This window comes from Lonchura striata, chromosome 2 (genome assembly GCF_050655825.1).
Source record: "Lonchura striata isolate lonStrDom1 chromosome 2, ASM5065582v1, whole genome shotgun sequence".
Taxonomy (NCBI): domain Eukaryota; kingdom Metazoa; phylum Chordata; class Aves; order Passeriformes; family Estrildidae; genus Lonchura; species Lonchura striata.
The window spans coordinates 147,526,696-147,552,071 of record NC_140704.1 but is presented as its reverse complement, the minus strand read 5'-3'; the positions used below and the strand labels follow the sequence as shown (position 1 = coordinate 147,552,071).

General features: G+C 45.0%; 2 protein-coding genes across 12 annotated transcripts in view; both read left to right on the top strand.

The window, feature by feature from the left end:
• Positions 1–3,035, top strand: part of ASAP1 (ArfGAP with SH3 domain, ankyrin repeat and PH domain 1) — a 151,203-nt gene extending 148,168 nt beyond the window's left edge. For all 9 annotated transcript variants that reach the window (XM_085572569.1, XM_085572568.1, XM_085572567.1 and 6 more), the window contains one exon: positions 152–3,035. In XM_085572569.1, coding sequence (XP_085428695.1) covers positions 152–226 — 75 coding nt within the window. In that variant the 3' untranslated portion in view covers positions 227–3,035. The remainder of the gene's footprint in view (positions 1–151) is intronic.
• A 5,225-nt stretch (positions 3,036–8,260) lies between these two features.
• The window catches only part of CYRIB (CYFIP related Rac1 interactor B), a 95,700-nt gene continuing 78,584 nt past the window's right edge, over positions 8,261–25,376 (top strand). For all 3 annotated transcript variants that reach the window (XM_085572576.1, XM_021542356.4, XM_021542351.3), the window contains exon 1: positions 8,261–8,413. The gene's annotated coding sequence lies outside the window, so the exon portion shown is untranslated. The remainder of the gene's footprint in view (positions 8,414–25,376) is intronic.

Here is a 25,376-nt window from a genome sequence, read left to right as displayed (position 1 = left end):
GTGTTAACTAATGTCTGCTTCAGACTGTCCAAGAGGTGGTAGAGGCTCTGTGTGCAGTTCTGCTGCATTTGAATGCAGTCTGTGAAGTCTGTGTGTACAATGCACATCTATATGTATATGTATATATGTACCTTCTTCTCCTGTGTTGCAGATTGGCCACATCGAAGGACAGCCAGAGAGGAAAGGGGTCTTTCCAGTGTCCTTTGTGCACATTCTGTCAGACTAGTCAAAACAAACAAATCCTAAACTTGAGCATTGCACATTCTTCATGCAAGACGGGCTTTTTAGCAAAAGCGAACGCTGCTGCCTCCCTGTAATCCTGTGCACAATTGTATATATAGCTGCTGTTACAAATTAAGAATTCATTTAAGTTTCACCTCATGAGGTTGAATTATATGTATTGTAAATATACTGTGTTATTCTGCCTTTGCCAGTATTATGGTAGCCTTGGAACCTGGCACGCCTTATCGGGTTTGTTGAAGCCATCCTGGGCATTTAGCACTTCCATCTCTGTCCGTGCTGTCCCACACGTGTGGACTGCCAGTTTTCCAACATAGGTGGTCTCTGTCACCCACGTAACTGTACAGAAATTACTGTTCCTAATAACCTGGTATTCTCAATATACAATTAGCAGAAAGTTAGAATGAGTGAATGGTTTTGGACAATTTAAAGATCAGTCTGCAGTTCATAAGTGTATGCAGTTTACAGCTATGAAACCCACTTCGATATTTATTTAATATAGTGCTCAGTTAAGTGTAATTATGAAGACAAATATTCACTGACTTTACAGATAACAGTAATGTTTTACAGTGTGCATACAGCATCTCATGTTTATATTATGTGGACCTATGCCAAACTGTGATTGCAGTTCCCCTGTGATATTACCTCACTATAAAAAGTTACAAATTTATTTCATTTGAAAAACTTTAATGAAAATTAGTCATGTTGTTCTTTAGTAGATATGTGTGAAATTTGCTGGTTTCTTTCACTGAATTCTTAGTAACCAAGGACTTCTAGCAAATGTTAACTGTTGACATTGTGCATGCATTTAGACGCTTACTTGAAACCTGCCTTTGTACAAAAGTAGTACTGTAGTCATGTAGCTACATTTGAGGAAAAGAACATTTTAACTTAATTGCTATTCAGGTTAATGTGAGCTTGCAACGGTATTTGTTTATAGCTAAATTGGCTCTTTGGAAATTGATTTTGTGGGGTTTTTTTTTTCCTCTGTCTTCAACCTTGCTAAAAGTTAGTTACCTAAAATAATTTTTTTTTAAGTGGTGATATAAGGATAAATTTAAATTATTTTTAATGCTCTAAAAAGTGGAAGCTAAGATGACCTCTCATGCATTTGATCAGGCTGGTAATGATAGATCTCAGATCACAAGGATAAGGCTGGTTTTCATGGAGTTCACCAAGCTGTAAGGTGTAATGGTCGTAACCCAAAGCACAAAGTAACAGACATATGGTCACAAAACTTATTTCTAAGAAAATACTTGGAAGGTTGCATTTGACCTGAGGTTTCTTGAAAGTTGGTATAAAGTTGCATTGCCAGAAAACACTTCAGTGTATTACTGGAAACTTTAATTTCCTGTGTCACTTTCATAATTTTTAATCCTTTGAAACATCGTGCAGTTATGTTTTTCCCATGGTTTGTCTGTAGTGGGTTCCATGACTTTCATATGTAGTTTTGTATGAATTGCTTTAAATGTTATTTTGGCTTCAGTACCTAGTGCTGCTATTTCAAAGCAGATTGTCTTGGCTGCATGGAAAGATTTTCATTTCATAAAATCATATCTCAGACTTTCTGAGGACTTTCATTTCTAATACAGTTTTACAAGACTGTAGTCAGTGAATATTTAATTCTCTTTGTGGTTAATTTAGAAACAAATATATGTCTAAATCCCACATGGAAAAAAAAAGCAAAATATTTATCAACTATTAATGGTTTTATCATTTATTTTAAAAAATTCATTCAAAAAAAAAAATATGCAATGAGTGAGAGAGCCTGCTGGCATCTAATCTTCAGTATTACCAGCTCCAGTATTTCAGAATTTTCTTATTCTATTTCTATGGAAAGAAAGTCAGGTTTAGCATTTATTTAGCATTCCATTTTATCCATTACTACAATGTTTTAAGTTGCATTAAAGAACAAAACCTATTCACTTTTGTGGTCAATTGTATTTTTAAGTGATCTTGAAATAAACTGATAAATGCAAATCATATAAAGAAAACCTAGGCATGTAAAATTATGTAGAGTCAAATGTCTATTCTTTTCTACGCTCTTTAAAATAGTATACATATGCATTTTATAAAATTAAATTAGTTCCATAAGGAACAATAGTTCTGTTTATTCTGGCTTATTGTGGGTCATAAGAAATCAGAAAATGTATGATATTGATTGAGTTTAAGTACAGTATTATATTTGAACTCAATGAGCCGCTGTCTGCAATTTTGTATATGACATAGTATTTGGAAAGTCTAAATCTTTATGGAAAATTAGCTGATAAAGGGTTGGGGGGAGGGGTAGGGGAAGGTGCCCCCAGAGGGGGAAGTTTGCTCTGCAGATGATGTCTTATTTACTGTTGAACAACAGTTGCTATTTATTTTTTTATTACATAGTACATCAACATGTACAGAAATCCGATCTGGTCATGCCACTAGTTAAAATCTTGACTTCTCATTGAATGTTAAGGTAAAACATCAGTACACATGTCTATTCACATGTATTTAATGTGACAGTTTTTGAGTACTGTATGTGTTAATTTCTACTTTTTTAATATTTAAAATTGCTTTTAAATAAATGTATTCAGTTGATCCCAGATATCTGAACAAGGCCCTTTTTGTCAACTGGAATATCTTCTAGGGAGAAAGTCTGGATTCCAAACAGGTAGAACTAAGACATTTGAAATGTTTTGAATATAAAGCATTCCTTATATAATGCAATTAAATGTGTATCTCTTTAACAGCTGTTAAATATGGATGCAATTGCCTTTATCTGGAAAACTTTACTTACTAAAGTTAGCATCAAACCACTTGTTTCGTGCATGAGTTTCGATTGCTTTCTCTCTGGCCTCAGCAGGCTCTGTGGGCTCTCTGCCCCCTCTGTGTTGCTTCCACAGCAGCCTGTGGGGCTGAAGGAACCATTCACAAACTCTGTCTGTGCACAGGATCTCCCAGCCTGACAGCAGCTCTCACACCAACTAGAGCAGTACTAATCTTTCCTGGATGGAGTGACTTCGTTGCTGAGAATTTCAATCCTGACCCAGCTTGCAGAGGTTATTTTTCCCCCATCCCTGACTCAGTTCTTGGATGTTTCTCATTTAAGAAACATCCATTCCTGTCAAAGCTACTCCAAAATGAACAAGTCACTTGAAATTGCTAGAAAGCAATGAGAACAGCCTTTAGCCAGAGGAAAAGCTGGAGTGTGGAGCTATCAGATCTGGTTTGTATCAAGAATAGTAGCTGCCAGAGCACAGGGCTCAGAAGTCTGCTGTGGTGAGAGCTTCTTCAGACTGGATTGTGGCACTGGTGTGATGTCCCACCATCACAGAACATCCTGCTTGCTTTGTTTGGGGCTTTCAAATCTACACAGGCACAACATGGGGGAGCTGGAGGGAGGAAATACAGATATGGGGCAGGAGAATCACTCTGGTTAAATATTATGCTCTTTCTCAGTTTCTACTGTGTCACAATATTTCAGATAACAGCATTCAGAGAGACACTGATTCCAAGAGCCTCCGTTCTCTGTCCTACTTGTATTATGTGTTCTTCAGTGACATGTATTGATTTCTTTTCCTAAGTCAAAATTAGGGTTGGATATCTCGTACACTGTTTGGAGCAGCAGAGGACAAGACAAATGCATGCCCAGAGAACTCCGTTGTTCAAAGTTTCAGTCTCCTTACCCTTCTCCTGGCAAGCCTTAAGCTCATAGTTAAACAGAAAATTGGTAGGCTATACCAGTGAAAGTGATGCAAATATTACATACCAAAGAGTGAAACTCAAGATAGCTCCCCACTGCACAACAGCAAACAGTTCAGCCATAAATCTGATTTCGTTTCAGATGCTTCCCCTCCCCAGAACTCTCTAGTTCTATGTGATAGTTCAACTGAGTGTTGAATAGAAAACAACTTTATTTTCCTATGCCCCACACTGTTGCATAGTTTCATGCCAGTCACACCCTAGCCTGGGAACTTTTCTATGCCATGAAACACGAACTAGACAGAAGAGAAAATGTCCATAAGTAAATAAAGTTCGGCTTCAGGCCTTACATTCTTACAGAGTGGTTCTCACCTGAAGAGTTTAAGACTCTCAGGGATGCTTTTATTAGACTCCCTTAGCCCTTCTGAAACAGCTGGAGGCTTTTCAGGTGGATGCAAAATGTACACACAACTGTAAGATGTTTTTCTCTGCATAGCTGCAAGACAACATTTTCCTTATCTAATACAAACTAACTATTCTAAGTTGCCTTAATGATACTTTTAGGGCTATACATAACAAGATTTATAGCTCTGTCATCAGCTGAGGGAGTGCTCGGATTTCTTCTTGAGATACGCTAAGTGCTGTTTGTCAACTCGTGCTTAAGCTGACACCCCTCCCCGAGCTGCGGCGGGCACAAAACCTGCACGTCTTGGCTGGTTCTGGTCAGCTGCTGCTCGGGAACAGTAAAACCGATAGTGTGTCATGGTACAGGCTCTGCCTTGTTCCTCTGTAAATTACAGAACAGATCCTCCCGGCTGCAGCAAGGCGGATGTCTGCTCCAGTCCTTTTGTAATGGTGGGGGCAGGGAGGAAAGTTTGTGACAGCTGTCACATCTGCTAAGCTGTCAGAGCAGAGGGGAAGCTGATCGGTCATTTTCTGCACCACCTAAAGAATGTTTTCCAGCTTACCTGGAACTTTAAATCCAGTGCTGACTCTATTAATGCTGTTCCTACCAGTTTGACCTCAGTTCTTATGTGTCTGATCAGAAAAATCCCTTCCCCTTGTGCTTTTTACTCTTCTCTGAAAGGCTGTGTGGGACTAGGTCCATTTCCACATGGTGTTTTTCTTTTTTTTCCCTAAGGCTTGAAGATAATTTTGTGCCTCAGTTGCCACCAGAAATTATGAATCTGATTTCTCTCTTGCAGTCCCATTGAGTGGGTAAATCAACCCTGAGCAGTCAAACACAACTGCTCTAGAATGGCTGTATTAGAGGTTGTTTCTTGTATTTAACTTTGTTCACTTCAAAACAGTAGCATTAGGCTTTGTTTTTTGATAACTAATTGATTTTTCCAAGTATTTTTTTCCAAGGGAATGCTCCAGGAATATCTTACTACCTCTGCAAACTTATAGGCTTAAGTTGCTCTTAAACCTATTTTAGTAATGTTTTTCATCTCTCCCTGCTCTCACATCCCTGCTACAGTAGGTGTCAACAGTCCCTCTGAGATGGGGTTCTTAGTCTTTAAATAAAATTCAAAAACTTAGGTATCAGAAAGGACTAAACTGTGCTCCTGAACTTCAGACTGAAGGAAAGACAAGGGACCTTGAGCTGAATGTGCACAGAAGAGGTCAGCAGCTGTTTGGTGATTAAGCAGGGGTTTACTGTGGTTTTCTGTTGGAGCCTGCAGATTTCCTTAATGAGCTGACACCAATGGCCACTTGCTGCTTTAGACACCTCAAAGACAAAGCAGACCTTTTTTTTCAAATAAGTAAAGGTTCTACCACCTGTAATCACTTGTCTATTTGGCATCTATTCCCATCCTTGGCTCCAGATCTACATATCCAAATGCCTTCCCTTTATTCACTGGAGGGTTTGAATTCAGAGCTGTAGCCCTACTTTAGCAACTGTAGGCAGGAAAGCAAGAGCCCCAGGCAGCTGACCAGTAAGAGAGCTGCAGCCAGCCACATGCTCTCATTTCAGCTAAGACTTTTTTATTGTGTGGAAACCCACCGAGGAACTGGAAAAAAAAAAAAACAACAAAAAAAAAAAAAAAAACCAAAAGCCTTGTGGAGCAATTTCAGAACCACTGCAGTAGTTCTGACCTCTCTGGGATAGTAGTGTGGGGATGGAGAGCAGATTTGTGATCCAGGATACTCCTCACTCCATCCTCCCTACAGGAACTGGGCCAAGCTCTGCAGAAAGAAACAGGAGAACAAGTGCTAAACCTGCTTTGATAGGGTGCATAGAGCTGCTTAAAAGGGAAGTTTGGCAGTCTAGAGAGCAGGAAACATCTTCATCTGAAGTGAACTGACACCAAGTGATGCTGGAAGATAGGGAATTCCAAGACTTTGGCAGAGAGTAGAAACAAATCTGAGTTCTACATGTGCTACAAGGTAGAGATGTGAGAAGAGCCGGGGATGGAGGCCATCACAAATCACAGCTTGGTGGACCCCGGGACACCTTTGAAAAGGTGTAAATGACTCCTTTGTTGATGTGAAGGTCAATCGTAAGGAGCCAGCAGCTCTCCTATGAGCATGGCCTCTGGGCTGGCCATATACTCACCTGAGAGATCAAGGTAATGCAAACTCCTGTGAAATGAATGTTCCTTGTCCAGGAGAAGCAGCAAGATCTTAGCAAACAGCACTTGGGGTGGGAGGGCAGCAGGGCAGTGGGACCATCTGGTGAGCATTATGCGAGTAGCTGCTGTAATTGCTGGGCTCTGTGAAGGAGCAGCAGAGCCTATTCCTCCACATTTGGCTGTAAGCAAGGAGGTGCTGCTGCCCTGCCAGAGCAATCTCTGGCTGCAGCCTCACACAGGACCCAGACCCACCTTTAGTTATGGTTCTGGCACCCCCACTTCTTCCTTGGAGCAGATCTGGAACTGTCACCTTGCTTAGGGACAGATGATCCTTTAACTTGGCACTTACGTTCCCAGCCAAGTCTGTCTGGATGAGATGCTGCTGGGTCCAGCAGAAAAGCTCCTTCTATTCCCTCTTCCCTGCTAGGATGTAGAGAAATTTGAGAGGGGAAAAAAAAATTGGAGGTGGAAAACCCCTCTCTACTTTTGTTCCTGTCATTTGCCCATGGCAGTGTTCTATCTAAATGATTTTCATGCAAAATGTAACCCTGGTAATGTTTATTTAGATGGGGGCTACCAGGGGTCATCACTTCCCTCTGTCCGTAGAGCAGGCGCCTGCTTTGTCCATGATCCCCAGCTTTAGCTGCTTTCCTGGTGGAATGTAAACAAAGGCACCAAATGCAGGACTTCTGCACAGGGGTGCCAATACCTACAGCGCCTCTCTGCATCGCAGCCTCACTGCTGCCCAGGTCTCTCCCTCTACTTTGGGCAAAGGACAGGACTTGTAGCCGTTGTGGTAAGACCTGGGCCTCGGGGGCTGCAGAGTGAACTGAAGCATCACAGCCCCCCCCACCTGTGACTGAGAGTAAAGCTGGGAAGCAAAATACCAGTTAGAGAAATTACCTTAAGATGTGTTACACCTAATCCCTGTCCCCTCCTGAAAGGGATTGATGGTGCAGGAGAACAGCATCTGTTGCTGGAGGGAGAGCTTCCTGAAGAGCAGATGGAGAGGCCGTGTCCTGGGGGGACCCTCACTCCTCCTGCAACCAAGATGTCATCAGCTGTCAACAGGATGGAGAAGATGAAGAAGAAACAGAACAAGGTGCCTCAGAGATACCACAACTTATCTGAACTCTTAAGTGTAGCTCTAGAGATGGAAGGCTCTCTTGGGGTTTGAAGGAGAAATTAGGTCTTGATGAGTTTTTTCTTTGATCCTCCAAAGCTAGTCTTACAGACAATGTCTCACTGAAGTAGCTTGGCTGCCAGACTGCATAACCAGGCCTTGACCATAGCAGGCACCAACACCTGCATCTGGAGTTGCCAACAGCCCTGTCCCAGGATGTGGCTCCTTCCCTGGGCACAGGCGGCCCCAGGTGCTGCTCGGGCCGGGGCAGCTCCAGCAGAGCCTGCAGCCAGGAGCCTGGTGGAGGTGGCTGGGTTTTGTTACACACGTTTGAAGCCTGCAAGGTGCTCCTGCATGTGGCTGCTCCCTTCCCATGGCTGCAGAGCCTCGCCCGCGTTCTGCTGTGCTGGGTGTGCTTCGTGCTCGCCCGGAGCGGCCCGTGAGGGCAGGGCCACATGTGGCTCCAGCGGGTCGGACCCCTGGCACGGAGGGTCTCTCCTGGCCCCGGGATGGATGCGGGGCTGATGCGAAGGCTCTGACCTGGCGCCCATCCCTTACCCCGGCCCGGCGGGGTGAGCACCCCGCGAGTGCCGCCGGCCGCTGCCCGGGGCGTGGGGAGGGAGCCCGTGAGGGGCCCGGGGCCCGGGGCCGGGCGCGGCGAAGGTGCCGGGGCCGCCTCTCCTCCCCCCGCGCCGCTTCCTTTTATATCGATGCGGCACCGCCGCCCGCAGCCACAACCTGCGGCCGTGACGCCGCCGGCAGCCGGAGGGACGAGGCTGCGCCCCGTGCCCAGGTAAGGGCTGCCCGCGGGGCAGCGGCGAGGGGCGGCTCGGCGGGATGGGGATCGCCTCAGGAGCCGGGAGGAGCCTGAGCGGAGCCCTGGGGTGGGCGCCCGTGGGGAGCCGCGGGGCGGAGAGGAACGGGAAGGAGCCGGGGCAGCTCCCGCCCCGCTGCCCCCATCCCCGGGCAGGGTGCTCAGCGCTGCCCGGGCAGCCCCGCGCCCTCCCGGCCGCCGGGTGCTCCGTGGGGCCGTGAGAGAGCCCCGGGCGGCTCTGGCCGAGCTCCGCTTCCCCCGGGCACGGGCGCTGCGAGGCCGCCCTGGGGCTCGCCGGGAGGGGCCGAGGCGGACCCGCCCCTGGCTGCGAGGGGCGGCAGGCCGGGCAGGGAGGTCCTGTGTGCCCCGGGTCCGGGCACGGACGTGGCAGATCCAGCGACGCTGTGACAGCCCCCACACCAACCCACAGCAGCTCCAGTCGCTGCCGGACTGAAGCCGAGCCGCGGCACGCTGGGCTGGGAGCCGTGGTTTGGTCCTGTGTGCCATGGGTGCTGCGTTCTGGGCTGGGAGCAGCAGTGACCATGTTAGATGGAGGCCTTTTGTACAGATGCTGGGTGCCAGGCCGAAGACTTATTATTTGTCCTTGTTCATGCAAATCTTGTGCCTAAAAGTTCAGCCCAGCCGGGAGAAATGTGCTGGACCGGCTGGTGAGAGGGTGAGCACTTCTGCTTTGGGGGATCTGGTACTTCCTCATCTGGGCAGGAACGGTGGTGTGGTTGTGATCATGACTCTGTGTGAAAAATACCCCTCTCTTGAGCAAGCTGTAGAGTTTCAAAAGGATTAGTGCTGAAACAGAATAGCACCGAGCAGACCCTAAATAGAGATTACCCGGCTGTATGGTTTGGAGCAGAGTTACCCTTTTGCCATTAAAAAATGAATTTTTATGCCTAATAACCATTTTTAATTTAAGCAAAAATGTGTACATTCTCTCATCTAAGACCCAAAAAGCCATGAAGGATGATGCTTATTCAGTGTTTTGTTAGGTACGTGATTAAAACAATAGAAATGCCCTTTTTTAAAAATTCAAACAAACAAAACACTGCATCTTCACCCCAAACTAAGAAGTGCTTTGAAGAGATGTGGGGTTTTAGTGGAATTTTAATGTCCTCTTTGTTTCAGAGCTTGACTGAAAATGAGGTTGGCAATGGCTGCTGCCTGTTTAATGTTGAGGAGGACAGAACTGATGCTATGGGGAGTTGAGGAGTGTTCTCGGTGCCTACATGTGCTCTGAAGGACTCTCCTGGGTGCAGAAAGACACCCTGGGTCATTTCAGTGCTTGGCTCTGCTCAGGGTCATCTTGTCTTAGAGAGAGGCAGCATTTGCTGCATGGCTCTTCCTGGGTTCCCTGCTCAGCAGGGATCAGGAGCCTGTCCTGTCCAGGCTGCAGGATGCTCTCCAGCTGCTGTTGCAGACAGCAGTTCCTACCTGCTGCTTGTCCTTGCTCTCTGGGAGCACTGCTCAGGCCAGAAGCCTCATCAGTGCCTTCTCTGACAGTTGTCACCCCTTGCTTTCCCAAGGTTGGTGATGTGGTTTCCTCCATGGCTCAGCAGGGTCCCCTGGCATGAAGGAGCTTCAGAGCAGGTCTGAGGCAGTGAGACTAGGAAGACTAGGGAGCACTGAGCATCCAGTAGAACAGTTGTACCAACAGGACTTTTAAAGACAATTCCAATAAAGTCCAGAGCATCCTTTTCTCTAACTGAGATCAATAGTTCAGACTGCTCAGCAAAAGAGTGTGTGCGATGGATTTTCAATAATCAGCACAACACAGCACAGCTCAGGCTTGAGGAAAAAATTATTAGGCCTCATTCTGTGCCTCTAGATGTGAATGTGCCTAGCAAGAGCACTGAGGAGACTGATGCACCGAGGGGAGTTAAAAACGTTAATGCTGCCTCTGAGCATGGAAGGGCACAGCCACTCTCAACTGCTATTTATTTATTTGAACTCAAAGGTATCAGAGGATACGCAGTGGCTCACAAAAATAAAGGCTGGTATTTGAGATACTTCCTGTTCTTGTTGGAGGAGAACAAGGCCCAGAGTATTTTGAAAGTAAAAGCATATTTCCTGTGAAAAACTGCTGAAGTGACGTGTGAGATTGTTTCGGAGCTGGAGGCACCGGCGATGATTCAGGCCAGCAGTGCTGGCAGCTGGGCTGGTGTGGGGCCGAGGGGAAGGTGCTGAGCACCAGCCTGTCTAAACCTGCAGACAGGGCACAGGCACAGCCTCATGTGCTCCTCTTGCTGCCCTGGGAACAGGAAGACAGGCTGTGTCCTCTGGCTGCAGGCAGCCTCAGGGGCTTGACTCGGGTCTAGAATTTGGTCTGCCAGCAGGTATAAGCAGACCTGCTCTGGTTAAGTACATGCTCCAGAAGCTTCATAGAGAGCCAGTGTACTACCCAAGCACAAAAGTGATTCCATTGTGGTAGCAGGACTGCTTCTGTAAGATGAAGGTCATTCCTGCATTGCTCTCTCTACCCTGACTTAGAAAGACTTGTCTCTGAGGTTAGTTCAGTCCAAGACCTGTCCTCCTGATTGTCTGGTTTAGGTTTTCATTTAGTGCTTATCATGGCTGCAAGCCTGCTTATCAGCTGAATCACTGCCCCCATGCAGACCTGCACGGTTCCACAGAGAGCTGAATCCAGCTCTCTGGCTCCCAGGAGCCTTCTCTCCCCTGCAGCAGCTCAGCTCCGAGGGAGGAGGTGGCTGGGAGCAGAACACAGCCCTGACAGTCTGCTGGAACACAGTTGCCGGAGCTGGTTTTCAAATCTGCAGCAGGGCTGTATCTCACAGTGGGTAGGAAGCACTTTGCACAGTGTCTGCAGTTACTCAGCTGTTGGAAACCTTTGTTCTGTGCTGCTCTGTGTGGAGCTTGATATAGCTTGGATTTTTTTTTTTTTTTTTTTTTTTTTTTTTTTTTTCTTTTTGGTGCTTGAGTTCTATTACTGTCTTTGCTGGGTGTATTTTAAAACAAATGCACATATGAATTTATTCCCTTGAGGTCTTTCTGTACTAGAGATGCTCAGACTGAGTGTATGCGTGACCTTGTGGAAATAGGTGGGATAAGTCTAATAGGTAGCTTTGATTTCCATTTCCAGCAGTTTTTCAGGTGGTGCAAGCTGCTTTTCTATCATAAAAATTCATTTTTCCTAAAATTTCTTTCTAGAGCTGGGTTTGCTATCTGTTTTGCAACAATGCTCTATGAATTGATCTATCCCAGGGTACCTAGTGGACAAACTCATTTCCTAAAGGCTTGCTGGATAGAAAGGGAAAAAAACCATGTCTTCTGACTACATCAGAAAACTAGGCAGTGTATCTGAGTCTTGCTAAAATAGTCTTTGTCTCAACTGAGAAATAGGACCCCCCAATCCTAAGCATCTGCCTTGTTCCCAATCTCGAGGTCAAACCTCCTGGCCACAACCCTCTCTATTTAAGAAAAAGATGTAGACACAAGTTGTAATCTGCGCTATGAAAATCTAATCTGTGACCTAATTTGTTGTGATACCATGAAGAACCTGTCAGTAGCAATCATCGTAACGTGTGGCACGGAGGCACTGCCGGCTTTCCAAGAGTGCTCGCTCGCCGTAGCCCCAGAGGAGCCGTGTCATGCCGAGTGAGTACATTTGGCCTCCTCCACTGACAAATCTGGGAATAATGCAACTCTCAGGTCACTTTTGTTATTATTTTATATGGAAATGGCAGTCTTTCAATGTGTGAAGGGAGCCTTTTCTGAGGATCTCTGTGGAACAGGGTGGTTTGAAACATGCGGGAAGGAATGAGATGCAACCAAAACTGGACAATTTTCTGTGTGTGCCATAATAGCTGTTTACCTGTCTGTTGTTCATTCTCCATGACCATGGCAGCAGCTTAGATGAAACCAACTCACTGGATGAGTGGTTAGAGGAGGGACTTGTCTGAATAACTTCTCACCAGTGGGAGCTGTGGTTGCGTGGGCTGATTCTCACAGGGCAAAACTGGCTGGCTTCTGGTACAGCCCCTTTGGGCCAAGTATGTTGTCCTTTAAGGAGCAAAAACAAGATTTTTTTTTGGTGCATTGCTGAAAACAGAGCACTGTCAATCTTGTTCTGCAAGACTAGAGAACGAAGGAAAGGTTTACAGGTCACGAATGCACGTGTAATAGGCTGGAAAACTGGGAACTGTACTCCTAGGTCCCTGCACTGCTACATCTGTCAGGGAAAAAAATCTTAACTAAGAAACTACTGCTGTATCAGAAACAACAGAGCTGGGCTTCCATTTTGTTCTAGAAATAACTGTTTAATTTTTTTTATATTATCCTTCAAATGCTTTACTTTAAAGTACTAAATTAAAATTTACAGGGGCATGCAGTCTGTTGAAAATGGCTAAAATCCATGTCTGGTTAGTGAGACCATCAATTCATTTGGACTTTGACATCCAGTAACCTAGATCCTGTAAGATACATGTGCATGATCTGCTGCCTCTCTTTCTTGCCCTCACTGGAGCTACCTGTACTGCTGTTAAGGCATTAGATCTTAAGATGTCTTCTTTATTTTGAGCCTCCTCTTTATTTTCAATGCTTTGTTCCCTAGCATACATTAGGTGTATGTTAGCATAGAATACTTGCATTCTGGTAGTAATCTGCGTGTTCTTTTTTTTTTTTTTTTCTAATTTCAGTGTACTTTTGCCCACCCTGAGCACTCAGAGCTCAAGTTTCAATGTGTTATTTGTTGATTTTTGTTCACTCCAGACTTTTCCCTCCACCCACTCACTTCCTCTCACAAACGTTTCCTCATTTCACCACTTTTTCACACCCATTTCTAGCACAGGGTTGCCTCCCACTGTGGGCAGGCTCAGCACTTCATCTACTGTTCACCTCTTCGGGAGATGGGCGACAGTTCCAGGTGTGAGGGGAGGAGCAGAGGGAGGAGAAGGTGCTTGCCCATGTCAGGGGAAAGGTGCAATGGCAGGGAGAGGAGGTCTGGGTGCAGGTGTAATTTTGGGCAGCAGGACCAAAGGCATGTAAGCAGGGTGGGTGTATGGGTGGAGGGAGTGAACCAGGTGGTTTTATGTGTGTGCTCATGATGGGGCACAGCACAACCTCTGTGTGTGCACAGCTGGGAGACAGCCAGGCATGCTGGGCTGGGACCTCTGAGGTTTGAGGAAGGTGCATCTCCAGACCACAATGCAGCCAGCCAGAGGCTCAGCAAAGCACAGGCAGCTGAGGTGGCACTTGTGATAGCTCCAAGTTTTAATGTGCAATTTTGTTCTGTCTGCCTTTTATTTTTAACATAAGGTTTCTCACCTCCCCTTGGACAGCACCAATTTCTCAACCACAAGGAGTGCATCTGGCAGCTTACAAACTGTTAAAAAGAGGAAAAAATACCATGATGAAAATAACATGTCTGTAGTTTTAAATTAGGTAAGAGCTAAAATTAGTAGGAACAGGCCTGTCTGTCTGTGCAAACCAGCAGAGAATTACATTCATCTGATGCTGAGCAAGGCAAGCAGAGGTTTGCAGCTCACACTTCCTTCGCCTTGTCCCACTCCTGTCCTTGCAGCTTAGCTTCCCTGCAGGGCTCAGTCACCAGTTAGCAGAAAGCTGTGCAGATACCACTAACCTTGTGCCAGCACTGAGTGCTACTTTCAGCACTGTGAAGTGTTAGCAACAGCCAGAGCATTTTTACCACACTCCTTTCATTTCTTTGCTCAACTGGTGTGAGTGCAGCTTTGGATGCATCGTGCTAAGGTCACTTGTTTTCAGAGCCCTGGATGTGGCCTGAGTCACATGCTGGGGCCTGGATCCACCCACCATTTCCTCGGTGAGATAGGAGCCCCCAAGACACTTGTTTTCTCTTCCCAGCTGTGGTTTACTTTCCTCTTCTGTAATTGTGTTTCTGTTAACAGGGCCGCAGTAAAAAACAGTTGCTGAATTATTTACCTCACCAGAATAACTCTCGGGTGGTTTGGTTCTTTGCAGACTATTTTTTATTTCACACCCTGGCGTAGTTTTCATTCACAGCATGACCAATACAAACAGGTTTATTGGTGCAAGCTAAAGTGTGCAGCAGACTGGTGGGATGATGTGTTTGAGGGAGCCTTTACCTCTCCCCCTGCTTCCCTGGGAGCTGCCATGCTAGGCCCTGTGCCCACTGCCTTAGTCAAACTCCTGGGAATTAATGTTCTTCCACCCCTAGCATATCCAGAGGAATCAGAGGTCACTTGGAAATCAAAATTAAACAATGCCTTAGTGCAGCTTTGAAAAGTTTACTCAAAGGGTTGGCGTTGCTCCAGTGCGGTGAAACTGGTGACCTTCCTCCCATAACAGCACCAGAGAGGGCTCTGGTTTGGCCCTCAGTGGCCAGGGATGGCTGCTGAGCTTCACCCTGGGTGGCAGGGCTGGATTCACTCCTTGCACCATACTCCCAACCAGAGCATGCACAGAGCAAAACCAGGGAGGGCTGGACTGTGTCAGGCACGTTGCTGCCCAGAAACCTCTGGCAGGGATTGTAGTAGAGATTTGTGAAGTGCTCAGCTGCTTCAGGCAAGGGACAGGGACCATCCCCAAATGGGAAAAGCCACAGAAGACCTGGAGTTGGCTTGTTTCCCTGGGCTGCACCTCCTCTGAACTATCCCATGGAAGGACAACTGGAAGCTGTCTCTGCAGGTCTCATCCAGCAGCACGCTCCTGGCAGTGGACAGCTGCTGGCATCATGGAGTGATGGATGATTTATGTTCCACCAACTCCGTGTCCTGACAGAGACAAGGCACAGTGTGATGGGGAGTACCTCTGTGGTCTGCAAGCTCTAGGGATGATTTGGGCTTCCATGGTGGTTTGTCTGGATCAGTCAACAAAAGTCATAGATAAAAACTAGGAGCCCAATTCCCAGAACTGAGGAGGGCAGGTGCTCCTGCCTGTGAATCCTAACTCTCACTGAAGGACTTGCTGATGACCAAATACCATCTTCTGTGCTTTAGTAGGTCTGTCAGGCATCCTGCTTACATTGAAGCATTAAGAAATATTTGCTGAACATGTTAGTGTTCTCTTGTCAGTGCACTCTGAGTATCACAGATCTCACAGAGCGTACAGCAATCCCTCATATCTGAATGAAGAAGCCATTCCCATCTCTATTTAAGGAGACTGGGACCTTGTTTCTTTCCCAGGATTACTGCCTTGAAAGGAGATGGTTTTAGGAGTGCCTCCAAGTTGCAAATCTTATACCAGGACTTCTTGTGCGAGGATCTACAGCTGATACATCCTGGTTACTAGTGTTACTATATGTTACTATATGTAACATATGTTACATATAGTATGTAACATACTATATGTTTGCATTTATGAGGAAAACGTGCATTAGGTCCAATTGCATCCATTCATAGGTCTGTATGCCTGGACATGACATGAATCACAACACCTCTAAAATACATTTATGCATTGAGGTATAAATGCACCCAGGACCTGAAGTTGCTATTCATACAAAAAAAAAAAAAAAAGTCTTTTAAACTTGTTGAGGTTCTGTTTGGTCTGCCATCTTTTCTTTTAAAAATAAACTACCTGATGTGAGAAGCACTTGGGGAATGTACTCAGAACTCTTGTTCTGTGGGAAAAGGCCACCTGTGTGGGGACTGCGTCACCTCACGTGCTTTTGCACAGGGCTCCCAGGAGATCACATAGGTGGCACAGGAGCAGTGAATTCTTCCTCCTGTAGACGCCTGCAGACACCAGTCAGTTTGAGGAAGCAAGAATGGAGAGCAGGGGCCCAGAAGGACAGTGCTATGTTCAAGTGAGCACGTAGAAAGGGACGGATCCTGATAACCTTGGGTGCCCGCTGAGCCTGCTGGCAGGCTGGAGCCCTTACCCAGAGCCCTTGGAGAGGACCATCTGATCCAAGGTCACCAAACAGATCATGCCCTATCAGCACATTGCCCAGTGCTGCATGGGTTTGGAGCTGTTCCTGGGAAGTTTTCATAGACTTGAATATAGTTATGTGCATGTTGCACAGTGTCTGGGCTTTTCCTCTTCCTCTCAGCTCTGTTGGGCACTGCTATACAAGTGTCTGCAAGGGAAGTTGTGTTCTCAGTCAGTGCCCAGATTGGTGTAACTTCCCCTGGACAGTGTCTCCCCGAGCTGCAACCCTGTCTGCACCAGCCCTGCTGGGGAAGGGGAAGAGCAGAGGCTGCTCTGCAGGGGGACTTTGGTGAGGAACTTCCCCTGCATTTGTTCTCCTCCCCTAGTTCCTCATGCATGAGATGATACGAGTCCTCATGTTCCCCGTCAGGTGACATTCACCAGCTGGGGTTCTGCAACAGGGGATGCTCAGGAGCCATGGGCTTCCTATGAAATCCCCTGTGGAATAATAGCACGCACCCCACCCACACTACTACCCATGTGTCCAGCATGCCTCAGCCTCTCATCAGCTCTGCTGCTGGGAGAGCTTTGCAGGGCAGTTAGAGGTATCCTTGCTTTTGAGGGAAGCCCGAGCCAGCCCCTGCTGGTCCTGCCTGCTGGGGTTCAGCATAGGAAGCAGATCTATTTTCACTCTCCTCTGATGGGAGCTGCACCACCTGCTCAATTCCAGGGAGACAGGAGGGAGGTGAGCCATGTTTCTGCCCCCAGTGCCCTGCCTGCAGCCATGGCAGTGCCCCTCAAGCCATGGTCCAAGGGCAGGTAGTGGTAGTTCACACCTAACTCAGGCCAAACCACTTGCCAAGCTGGTCTTCCTTCAAAGTTGCTCCATATCTGCTTTACCCTCTTCTGCAGGATGCCTGCAGAGCCCAAACCAACATTCAGGCTTTGCTGTGTTCCCTCAAGGTTTGACCTACTCACTCTCTGTCAGCCAGTTGTGGGTGTGTTCTAAATATTTGTTTAGATCATCCTTCTCATATGTGCTGAATAGTTTTTGAGCTGGAAGAGCAGGCAGAGAATTGGCCTGTGAACAAATTAAGCTACCGCCTCTTGGTATGTTTTTCCTTTGTTTTGTTTTGTTTCCTGCACTATTTTGCTGGGCTCCAATCCTGTGAATTTCACTGACATCAATAAAGCACTGACAATTTCCCCAGTGGATCTCGGCAGGATCAGAACACTTTGGAGATTAAAGAATATCAGATTGTGTGAAAGACATATTTTCAGAGGTCACTGAAATTTGGTCGCTTGTTCCAGAGCCTCCTTTTGCCCTAGACACTAATATTGCAAGTGCAGTAGGTGAATTTAGGTTCCAGCCCCATGAGAACGTACACTAGTTAATACAGAGAACTTTAGAAATTGTCTTTACTCTCTCTGATGTAATTTTTATCCCTTGAGTGTACAGTGATTAAAAGATAGTTGAGGAGCATACTAAACATTCATTGCACATTTCTCTTCCAGTATCCAGCTGACCTCAAATCTAGAATGAAATGAATTTGCATTTGTTTCTAAAAGTATCTTATTTTGTGAATCAAAATGTCAACACATTTGAAAATGGTCCCTCATGAGACATTTGTATCTCTTGGAGTTTAAATTGCTGTATCAATGTCCCATTAATACTAAGGGTGTTTAAAGGACAAATTCTCTGCCTACTGCAGTGAAAGTTTACCCCGAGGTATGACATTTCACCTGCCACTGAGTATAAGATTGTTGAATATAATGGACCAGAATAGCAAGATTTGCACATGCTGGTAACAAAAACGGGTGAACAGCAGATCCCATTACAGAAGCCTTTCTCTTTTTTTTAATCTCCTCCTTTTTCAGACATTTAAACTTGCATGCTAAATTACTGCACTATTCAGAAGCCCATGCTTGAATTTGAATACAGTTTAGTCATGTAACATACGAGCAGATAAAGAGACCCCTCAAAAGGGTGCAAGGAAATGAGAGCACCAGGGTACATCCAAGGTCTTGTGGCACAAAGCCTGGCTCCAGCTGGACCACAGAGCCCCATCACATGCTCTCCTGGTGGCAGCTCTGCTGATGGACAGGGCTTTGCCACAGCTGATCTCTGCCCTCACCAGGGCTCTGTTCTGAGGGAGCAGGGGGACAGTTGGCAGGTCTTGACCCCCTCCTCCTCAAATGAAATATGGAGACAACTGGATGGAGCTATCGGCAAACTAAAGCCCTGCACATAATCTGAACCCAGGGGCCCGGCGAAGCCGAGCCTGAGGCGAGGCGTGTTTACCCGAGGAAGTGCCAACACAGCCCGGAGAACATACCATAAAATTGCACCATACTGTCCCTCCCTTGTGCTGTCACGGAAACCAGATGCCAGGATGGAAAAGCACCAGGAGATGAATAAAAAAGCTTCAAGTGCCAGAGAGCCCTGCTCAGCCCTACCTTCTGCTGCAGGCCATCTATGCTTCCCGGCATTCCCTGGTCTCCTGCCAATTCCCATCAACAGCTGTGGTTTGTGGTTGTAATGCTCAGCATTTGTCTCCTCTTTCTCCTAGCAGACCTGCCCAAAAGCTGGATGTGCAGCTTGTAGCAGTTCAAGACTCCCAGGACTCCCAGAACTGGCCTCTAAGTATGAAAACAAATCTTTCTTTACTCCTTTATCTTCTCCAAGGCCTGAGACATTGCAAGTGTGGGTTTCTAAGGCTTCTGGGCCCTTCTGATGGCATTTGTGAGGAAAGGTTACATAACACAGCGCTTTATAATAATTTTATTTCTTTTAAAGAGCAAGAAAGTGCCAGCAGTAAATCGAAAGCTGGATTGCCAGCCCAGAAGCAGCCTGCTTACTGCATTTAGCAGATGAAATATTCTTCACTCCATCATGCTTATTCCCAGTTTCTGTGTCTATGTATTGCTGTTGAGGCTGCAGCTTGGGTAGGAGCGGCTCCAAGATGTTAGCAAGTGTCTCTTAGGAATCCCACTCCCTGTTTCAGGAGGCCCCAGAAGCTCATTAGATGTTTAATAGCTTCCAGTCGCTGCTGTGCTGGATGGACCTGAACTGGTGACCAAGGGGGGAAAGGTTCTCTCACACATTTACAAACCCTGAGGCATCTGTTCCCCAGACACAAATTTGTCTAATTCCCCTAAACCACTGATGATCTGCCCTGAAATGATACTCCCATTCCCTTAGGAAATCCCTTGGGTTGATATCAAGTAGATAGTTATTTTTGGATTCTTTCCCAGAGAGAGTGCACTGTATTGCTCTGAACCCTACACACCAAATAAATATATCATCCTACTGTAGTAAAGGTCCAAAAAGTTTTATTGAAGGGGAAACAGATTATTAATAATTAAGGGTAGTTCACTGTATTGGTTTTGAGCCAAGTAAAGCTAATAGAGCTTTTTTTTAATAGCAGAGATAAAAGTGTAGAATATTGAGACTGAATTGATTGCAGCGTTTAATGCAACATAAAGTCAATTAATGAATTTCAAGGGTTAACACTGCATTAAAGTGAAACATGAAGCCCACAAGCAATGTATTAAGCATTTTTAAAGATTAGCAAAAGCAAACAAACAAACAAAAATTTAAAAAAAAACCCTTCCTTTTTTGATCAGTAAATGCCTGTATTTTTTTCTTTCTGAGGGAGAAACTCATATGACCAATATTTTTACTTCTTTTATCCTAAAGGTCTGGGTGGTTATATGTATGTGTGTGCTTTTCCCTCACCCCCTTTTAGAATAAAATAAAGCCTTTACAAGAAGGTGATCAGTGATTAATTCTAACAAAATCCTCCTACATCTGCTTGCAATATTCTCATGGCAGGGATGGACAGGAGCATAGAGGGAACAGTATTGGATAAACACTTTTGTAAGAAAGGCTCTAAATGAGAGTTCTAAACTGCTATGTGTTTGGACCACCGCATGTTGTTTATTGTCTACCCAACTACAATTTCTTAATTTAAAAGTATATTTTCTATTTCTCTGCAACAACAGAAGAAGATGACATGGAAAAGAGAAAACAGAATCACTGGGTGATTAGCTGTACTAATGAGGATGAGGAAGGTTTTAAAACATTCTGCACTGAACAATTTAAATGTTTATCACAGAATAAACCTGCAGCCATTCCTTCTCACTGACAGCCATTATATTGTAATGTTGTCCCTTTGCAGCCTTTCCCAAACCATCCACTTAATCTGAAACCTTTGTCCAAGTCTCAGTATGACATGAGGTCTTTTTCTGCACCGTGGTCTCCTACTGTCTGCCTTATTTCTTGGTAGCCATTCAGTCTTCCAGTGGGTACACGTGCCCCTCTTTGCCATCTGGCCACATTCAAGTCCTGAGTGCAGCCCCCTCTGCACTAAACCCAAGCTTGTCACACTCAGCTGCAAAACCTTTCACAAGCTCAGGGGCAGAGTCTGTCATCCGAGCAGCAGCGTTCTCTGCCTTAGGACAGAAGTGACCCCATTAAAACCACTTAGAAGCATGCACACTTATGACTGGCTCACTGCCCTTATGCCTCTCCTTGCTCTCACATGGTTCCCCAGGCCCTCTCACATCCCTGCTTAAGCTGGTCTTCTTTCAGCAAACCACAGAAATGTTGTATTGTCTACAACTGCCCCTAGCCTTTTAAAGTAAAATTCAACTGATAAAAAATTGAGATTAAAATAATAATGGGAGCATGAAGGAGCAGGTACCATTTGTCCTTTTTTTAGAAGAGAAGAAAATATAATTAATTGAAAAATAGAGTCCTGTGAACAGTGTAACTAATGAATTGTAATTTTCTCCTGATTTGCATTCTGTGTGCCCTGCATTTCCCACTGAATCTCTTTCAGTGCAGAACTTCTGGGCTCCTCCCTGTTTCCAGTTCCCTCCTTCCCTGCTATGTTCCCAGTGCTTCCATTGCAGCTCCCCCAGTCTCTTTCTTACATCTTGCCAGCCAGGCAGGATATGACCCACACAGGTTGACTGGGCAGTATACACATGCTGTTGGGTGTTCAGCACCACAAACCTGATTTACAGGGGAGTGCAGGCTGTGTGTCCTGGGATAGAAAGAATGGCTACCTGGCACAGGCCAAGGGCTCACAGACAAGCTGGAAAACAATTCTGAGTGATCAGCCTCACTGCATGACACAGACGAGAGACACTGTGCTGCTCCAACTTTTGTGCCCAGGTTTGTTGATTTAGGATTAGCTTGGTTGTAGAAAGCCAATGTGTACAGATCTCAGCACTTGTGTTTTCCTCTCATCTACAACTTAGTCTGCAAGCTGCTAAGAGCAGGAATTGCACCAGTGGTTTTTTTAGGCATTGTACAGATATTTCCAATTTAGCTTTTTGCGTATGAAATTATTGAAATTTAATGGCATCATTTCAGGCACTTAGAAGTTTTCAGAATGGGAGGTACCACTGCCAGGCTTCGTAGCCTTCTTGCTTAATGTGATATGAGATGTCTGAGGTCAAAAATAAGGTCTAAGCTTCAGAGTTACAGCCTCACAAGAGAAGGCTATTTTGCTTTTTTCAGGTTTTTAGCTTATTCGCTGCCTGAGACAGAAGTAATTTAGAATCAGGAGAATATGAGCATGTATTTAAAAGGTCCTGCTGGTTTGTGATGCAATCCTGCAGAGGCGGTGTGGTCATGGGGAAAAACTGTCTAGTCTGATCATTAACATAATAGGTACCTAAGCTGTGACTCCAGGAACCCAGATGTCTCAGATGGAACTGGATCCAGATTGCAATAAACAGGCACAGAATGTTTTCCAGCTCATGCATGGGGTTTATCAGCTGGACATAAAAAATATTATCTTTTAATCAATTGGGAAAACTCAGAATAAGTTTAAGCAACTACAGTGTGCAATACCAGCTTTACTCACTTTTCTTGCTGACTGAATATTAAACAGCTGTATCTGGTGCTATATTTAGCCCTAGGTGCCATATTCCTGCTCAGGAAAAAGGAAGAGAAAGATGTCTGGTGTACAGTGTTACAGTTCCTCAGCAGAGGAAGTGTTTAAGTGCCTGCCTAAATGCTTTGTTTCATGGAAGTGTTCATCTGCACTCAGTCTGTGTCTCACAGATTACAGCACAGGAAAATCCTGGCTTTCCATTTCCTCTGCTAGCAAACTCTTCCTTGCAGCTAGAGGGACTTGTACCTGTGGGATCAGTAAGGACTCTTTTTCTGTCCTTTGAGCTACCCAGGTATCTTAAAATGATTGTGCTCAAAGATTCTGCTTCATAACCCAAACATGCCTACCATCAGGGTGATGGGTGACTGGAAATTTCTTATCCCACAGGAAAAGAGTGCTACCTAACCACTGCATATGAGGTCATGGGAGAACCTACAAGAAAATGTGTCTACTGATGAGGAAAGGGTTTCTTCAAAGTTCTTAATTCAGCAATTTGACACACTAAAATGATTTTAATGTGTGCTGCTCTTTGGAGCATATTGATGGCATTGCAAGAAGGCAGCAGTATAAAGGTATACAACAGATGATTGCATCAAAACAGTGTAATTTTAAAGAGGTAGATATAGTTGGTGAGCTAATAACTAAATCATAGTCTATTTTTTCTCTCATTATTCAGTAGCCTTGTACTCAATATCACTTAGATCACACACAAAGATAAATTTGGTTTATAGAAGTTCAAATGAATGCTGCAGAACCAGTTGTGGTTTTGATTTACTAAATAGAATTCTAGTTTTCAGATGGGGCCAAACAATCAGGTCCTGTCAAACTGAAACAGTGGTGCAAAGACAGAACAGCGACAACAGTGACACTTCAGTCCGGGGAGGTGCTGAGCACCTTCAGCTCGTGGTTGCACTGCTGGAGCTCAAGGAACACATCTTGTGGGATGCAAGATGCTGTCCTCTCTTGCTCAGAGGTGCCTAACACTGTTGTTCCATGAAGTCCATTTTACTCACTGAATTTTGCAATTGTCCCCTGAGACTGATGCTCTGCAGAGGCCTTCGCTGAGGTGCTTTCATTCAGTTACCTATGTCTGCCACAGAAGATAGCAGCTTCCCCTGTGATGTGAAGGGAAACTAAGAACAGCTGTAGCAGAGGAAACAGCTGAGGCAAAGTGAAATGGTCTCTTGACAATGTCCCTTGGTAACATGTAGACACAGCCCAAAAATCACTTAGGAGCCAAATGCTGTTCTGAGGGCTTCTAATAACAAATAAATTAAGCACTTTTGAAAAGAAAAAAAAAAACAAAACAAAAACAAACCTAACCCACTAATAAACGAAAACCCTGCAATGATTACATCATGAAAAGGATGTGATCAAAGTAAAATACCAGTCTCATGCTCCTGAGGTAGGCAGAAATCTCTGTGAAATCAATGAATATTTGTTTCCATCAGGGCAGCGCAACTGTGTCAAAAGCACCCAAAAGAAACCAAAACAAAAAGCTGGGTTCTCTTCCAGAGAGTCATGAGACAGCATAACTCTCTGGGACATTGTCTTCCCTGTTCTCTGAAACATTGATTCTGTCCATTAACTGGAATACTATTATGCTGCTGATCTGAAAAATTCTGTGGGGAAGAGAAGAAAAAGAATATATAATGTTTGTGAGAAAGTTCCAGTTCAGATATATATGTTTTATTTCCTCCTGTGGTCCTGAGGGTTTACTTTGTTTAATAAACTGGCCTGACTGGGGCTAATGGGAGGTCAAGTGAAACTCTGCCACTCTAGATCACCCAGTTTGCAGCCTCCTCTGACTTGGTGAAGCCCTCACTTAAAGGCACTGACTGCTACTCAGAGTGAACAAATACAGCGGTATTTAGGAGTCTACAATGATATTTAGGAATTTTGCTGGAGAAAGGCACCTCTCAAATGAGCAAAGGTGATGGCCCAGCACCTGCTGAGGTGATCACAGATTTTCCAGTACCCCAAGCACAGACACACGGCTGCATCTGGGCTTTTCCTCCACTGAGTGCCCTTCAGAAGCACTCAGAAGTTCAGAAGCACAGTCTGCAGCCATGACCTCCTAAACTTGGTGATGCTGGATTATCTCAGTTGCTTAGCAGGCCTCTTCCCTTGCCAGTTTGCTACCAGCACAGGTTCACCACTGCAACTACTCAAAGCACTTCTCAGTGCAATGGAGTCCATGCAACGATCACTGAAGAAATTCTGTATTTCACAAACTTTTATAAGCAGCTTAAAGATCTCAAAGTCTAATACTGTGTTCTGCTCTATTCTGTAGCAGGTCTACTACTATAATTTATCTTTCTATTTTCCAGTAGAGATAAAACATTATTAAAATAGCTGCAGTTCCTCTTTCCACCTTCCTCTATGCTTACTGGTCTGTAATCTTCTTCTTCTAATGCAGGCTTAACACCTGACATTTTCTCTTTCTTCCTTTTTCTTCCCCGTCTGTCATATAGATGAGCTATATTTTTAAGGTAAGGCAGCAAAATGTGAAAGTGTGAAAAAAAAGAGCTTTATTTTGTAAAATCTCCATTATTCTTGACCACAGTCCAACTGACAGCACTGAACCTTCTTGTGATATTTGACTTAAAGAAGTGTTCATTAGTTGAGAGCATGCTGTGTGTTTTAACCGAGGCTCCCCACATGAAGGGGCTGTGCTGATCGTTTGTCAGGATCAACTGCATCACCAGATGAGCAAACTCTGAAATAATCTTGGACTTTGTAATGGCAGAAGAGGAGATGACTGCTGCAATTAGTCACGTGAAGTGACTGGGGAGATGACAGGATTTCACCAGGTCTGTCAGGGTAAAAAGACTGAACTCCAGAAGCATCTCAGTTTTCCCACTTGCTACCTAAATATCAAAATGACCTTTTTTTTTTGGGTGGGGGGAGGAAGGCATTCTGAGATTGTGAATGCCTGTTTCCATGCAAGTATAAAACATTTGGTTTGGCATGATAGTATCTGGAAGCACTTCAGTGGTCCTTATGAAGTGATTTGACCTTGGCTTTTTGTTTTGTCTACATTTCTGGAAATTTATGTAGATGGTTCACATTTTGTTACAACTGTTTATATTCTGAAGAACGACATCCATATCAGAGGATTTGTACTATCTAAATGAAAGCCCTAGAGGAGTCTGTGGTATAAATGTGACTGCCTCTGCACTCTCTCGTCTACT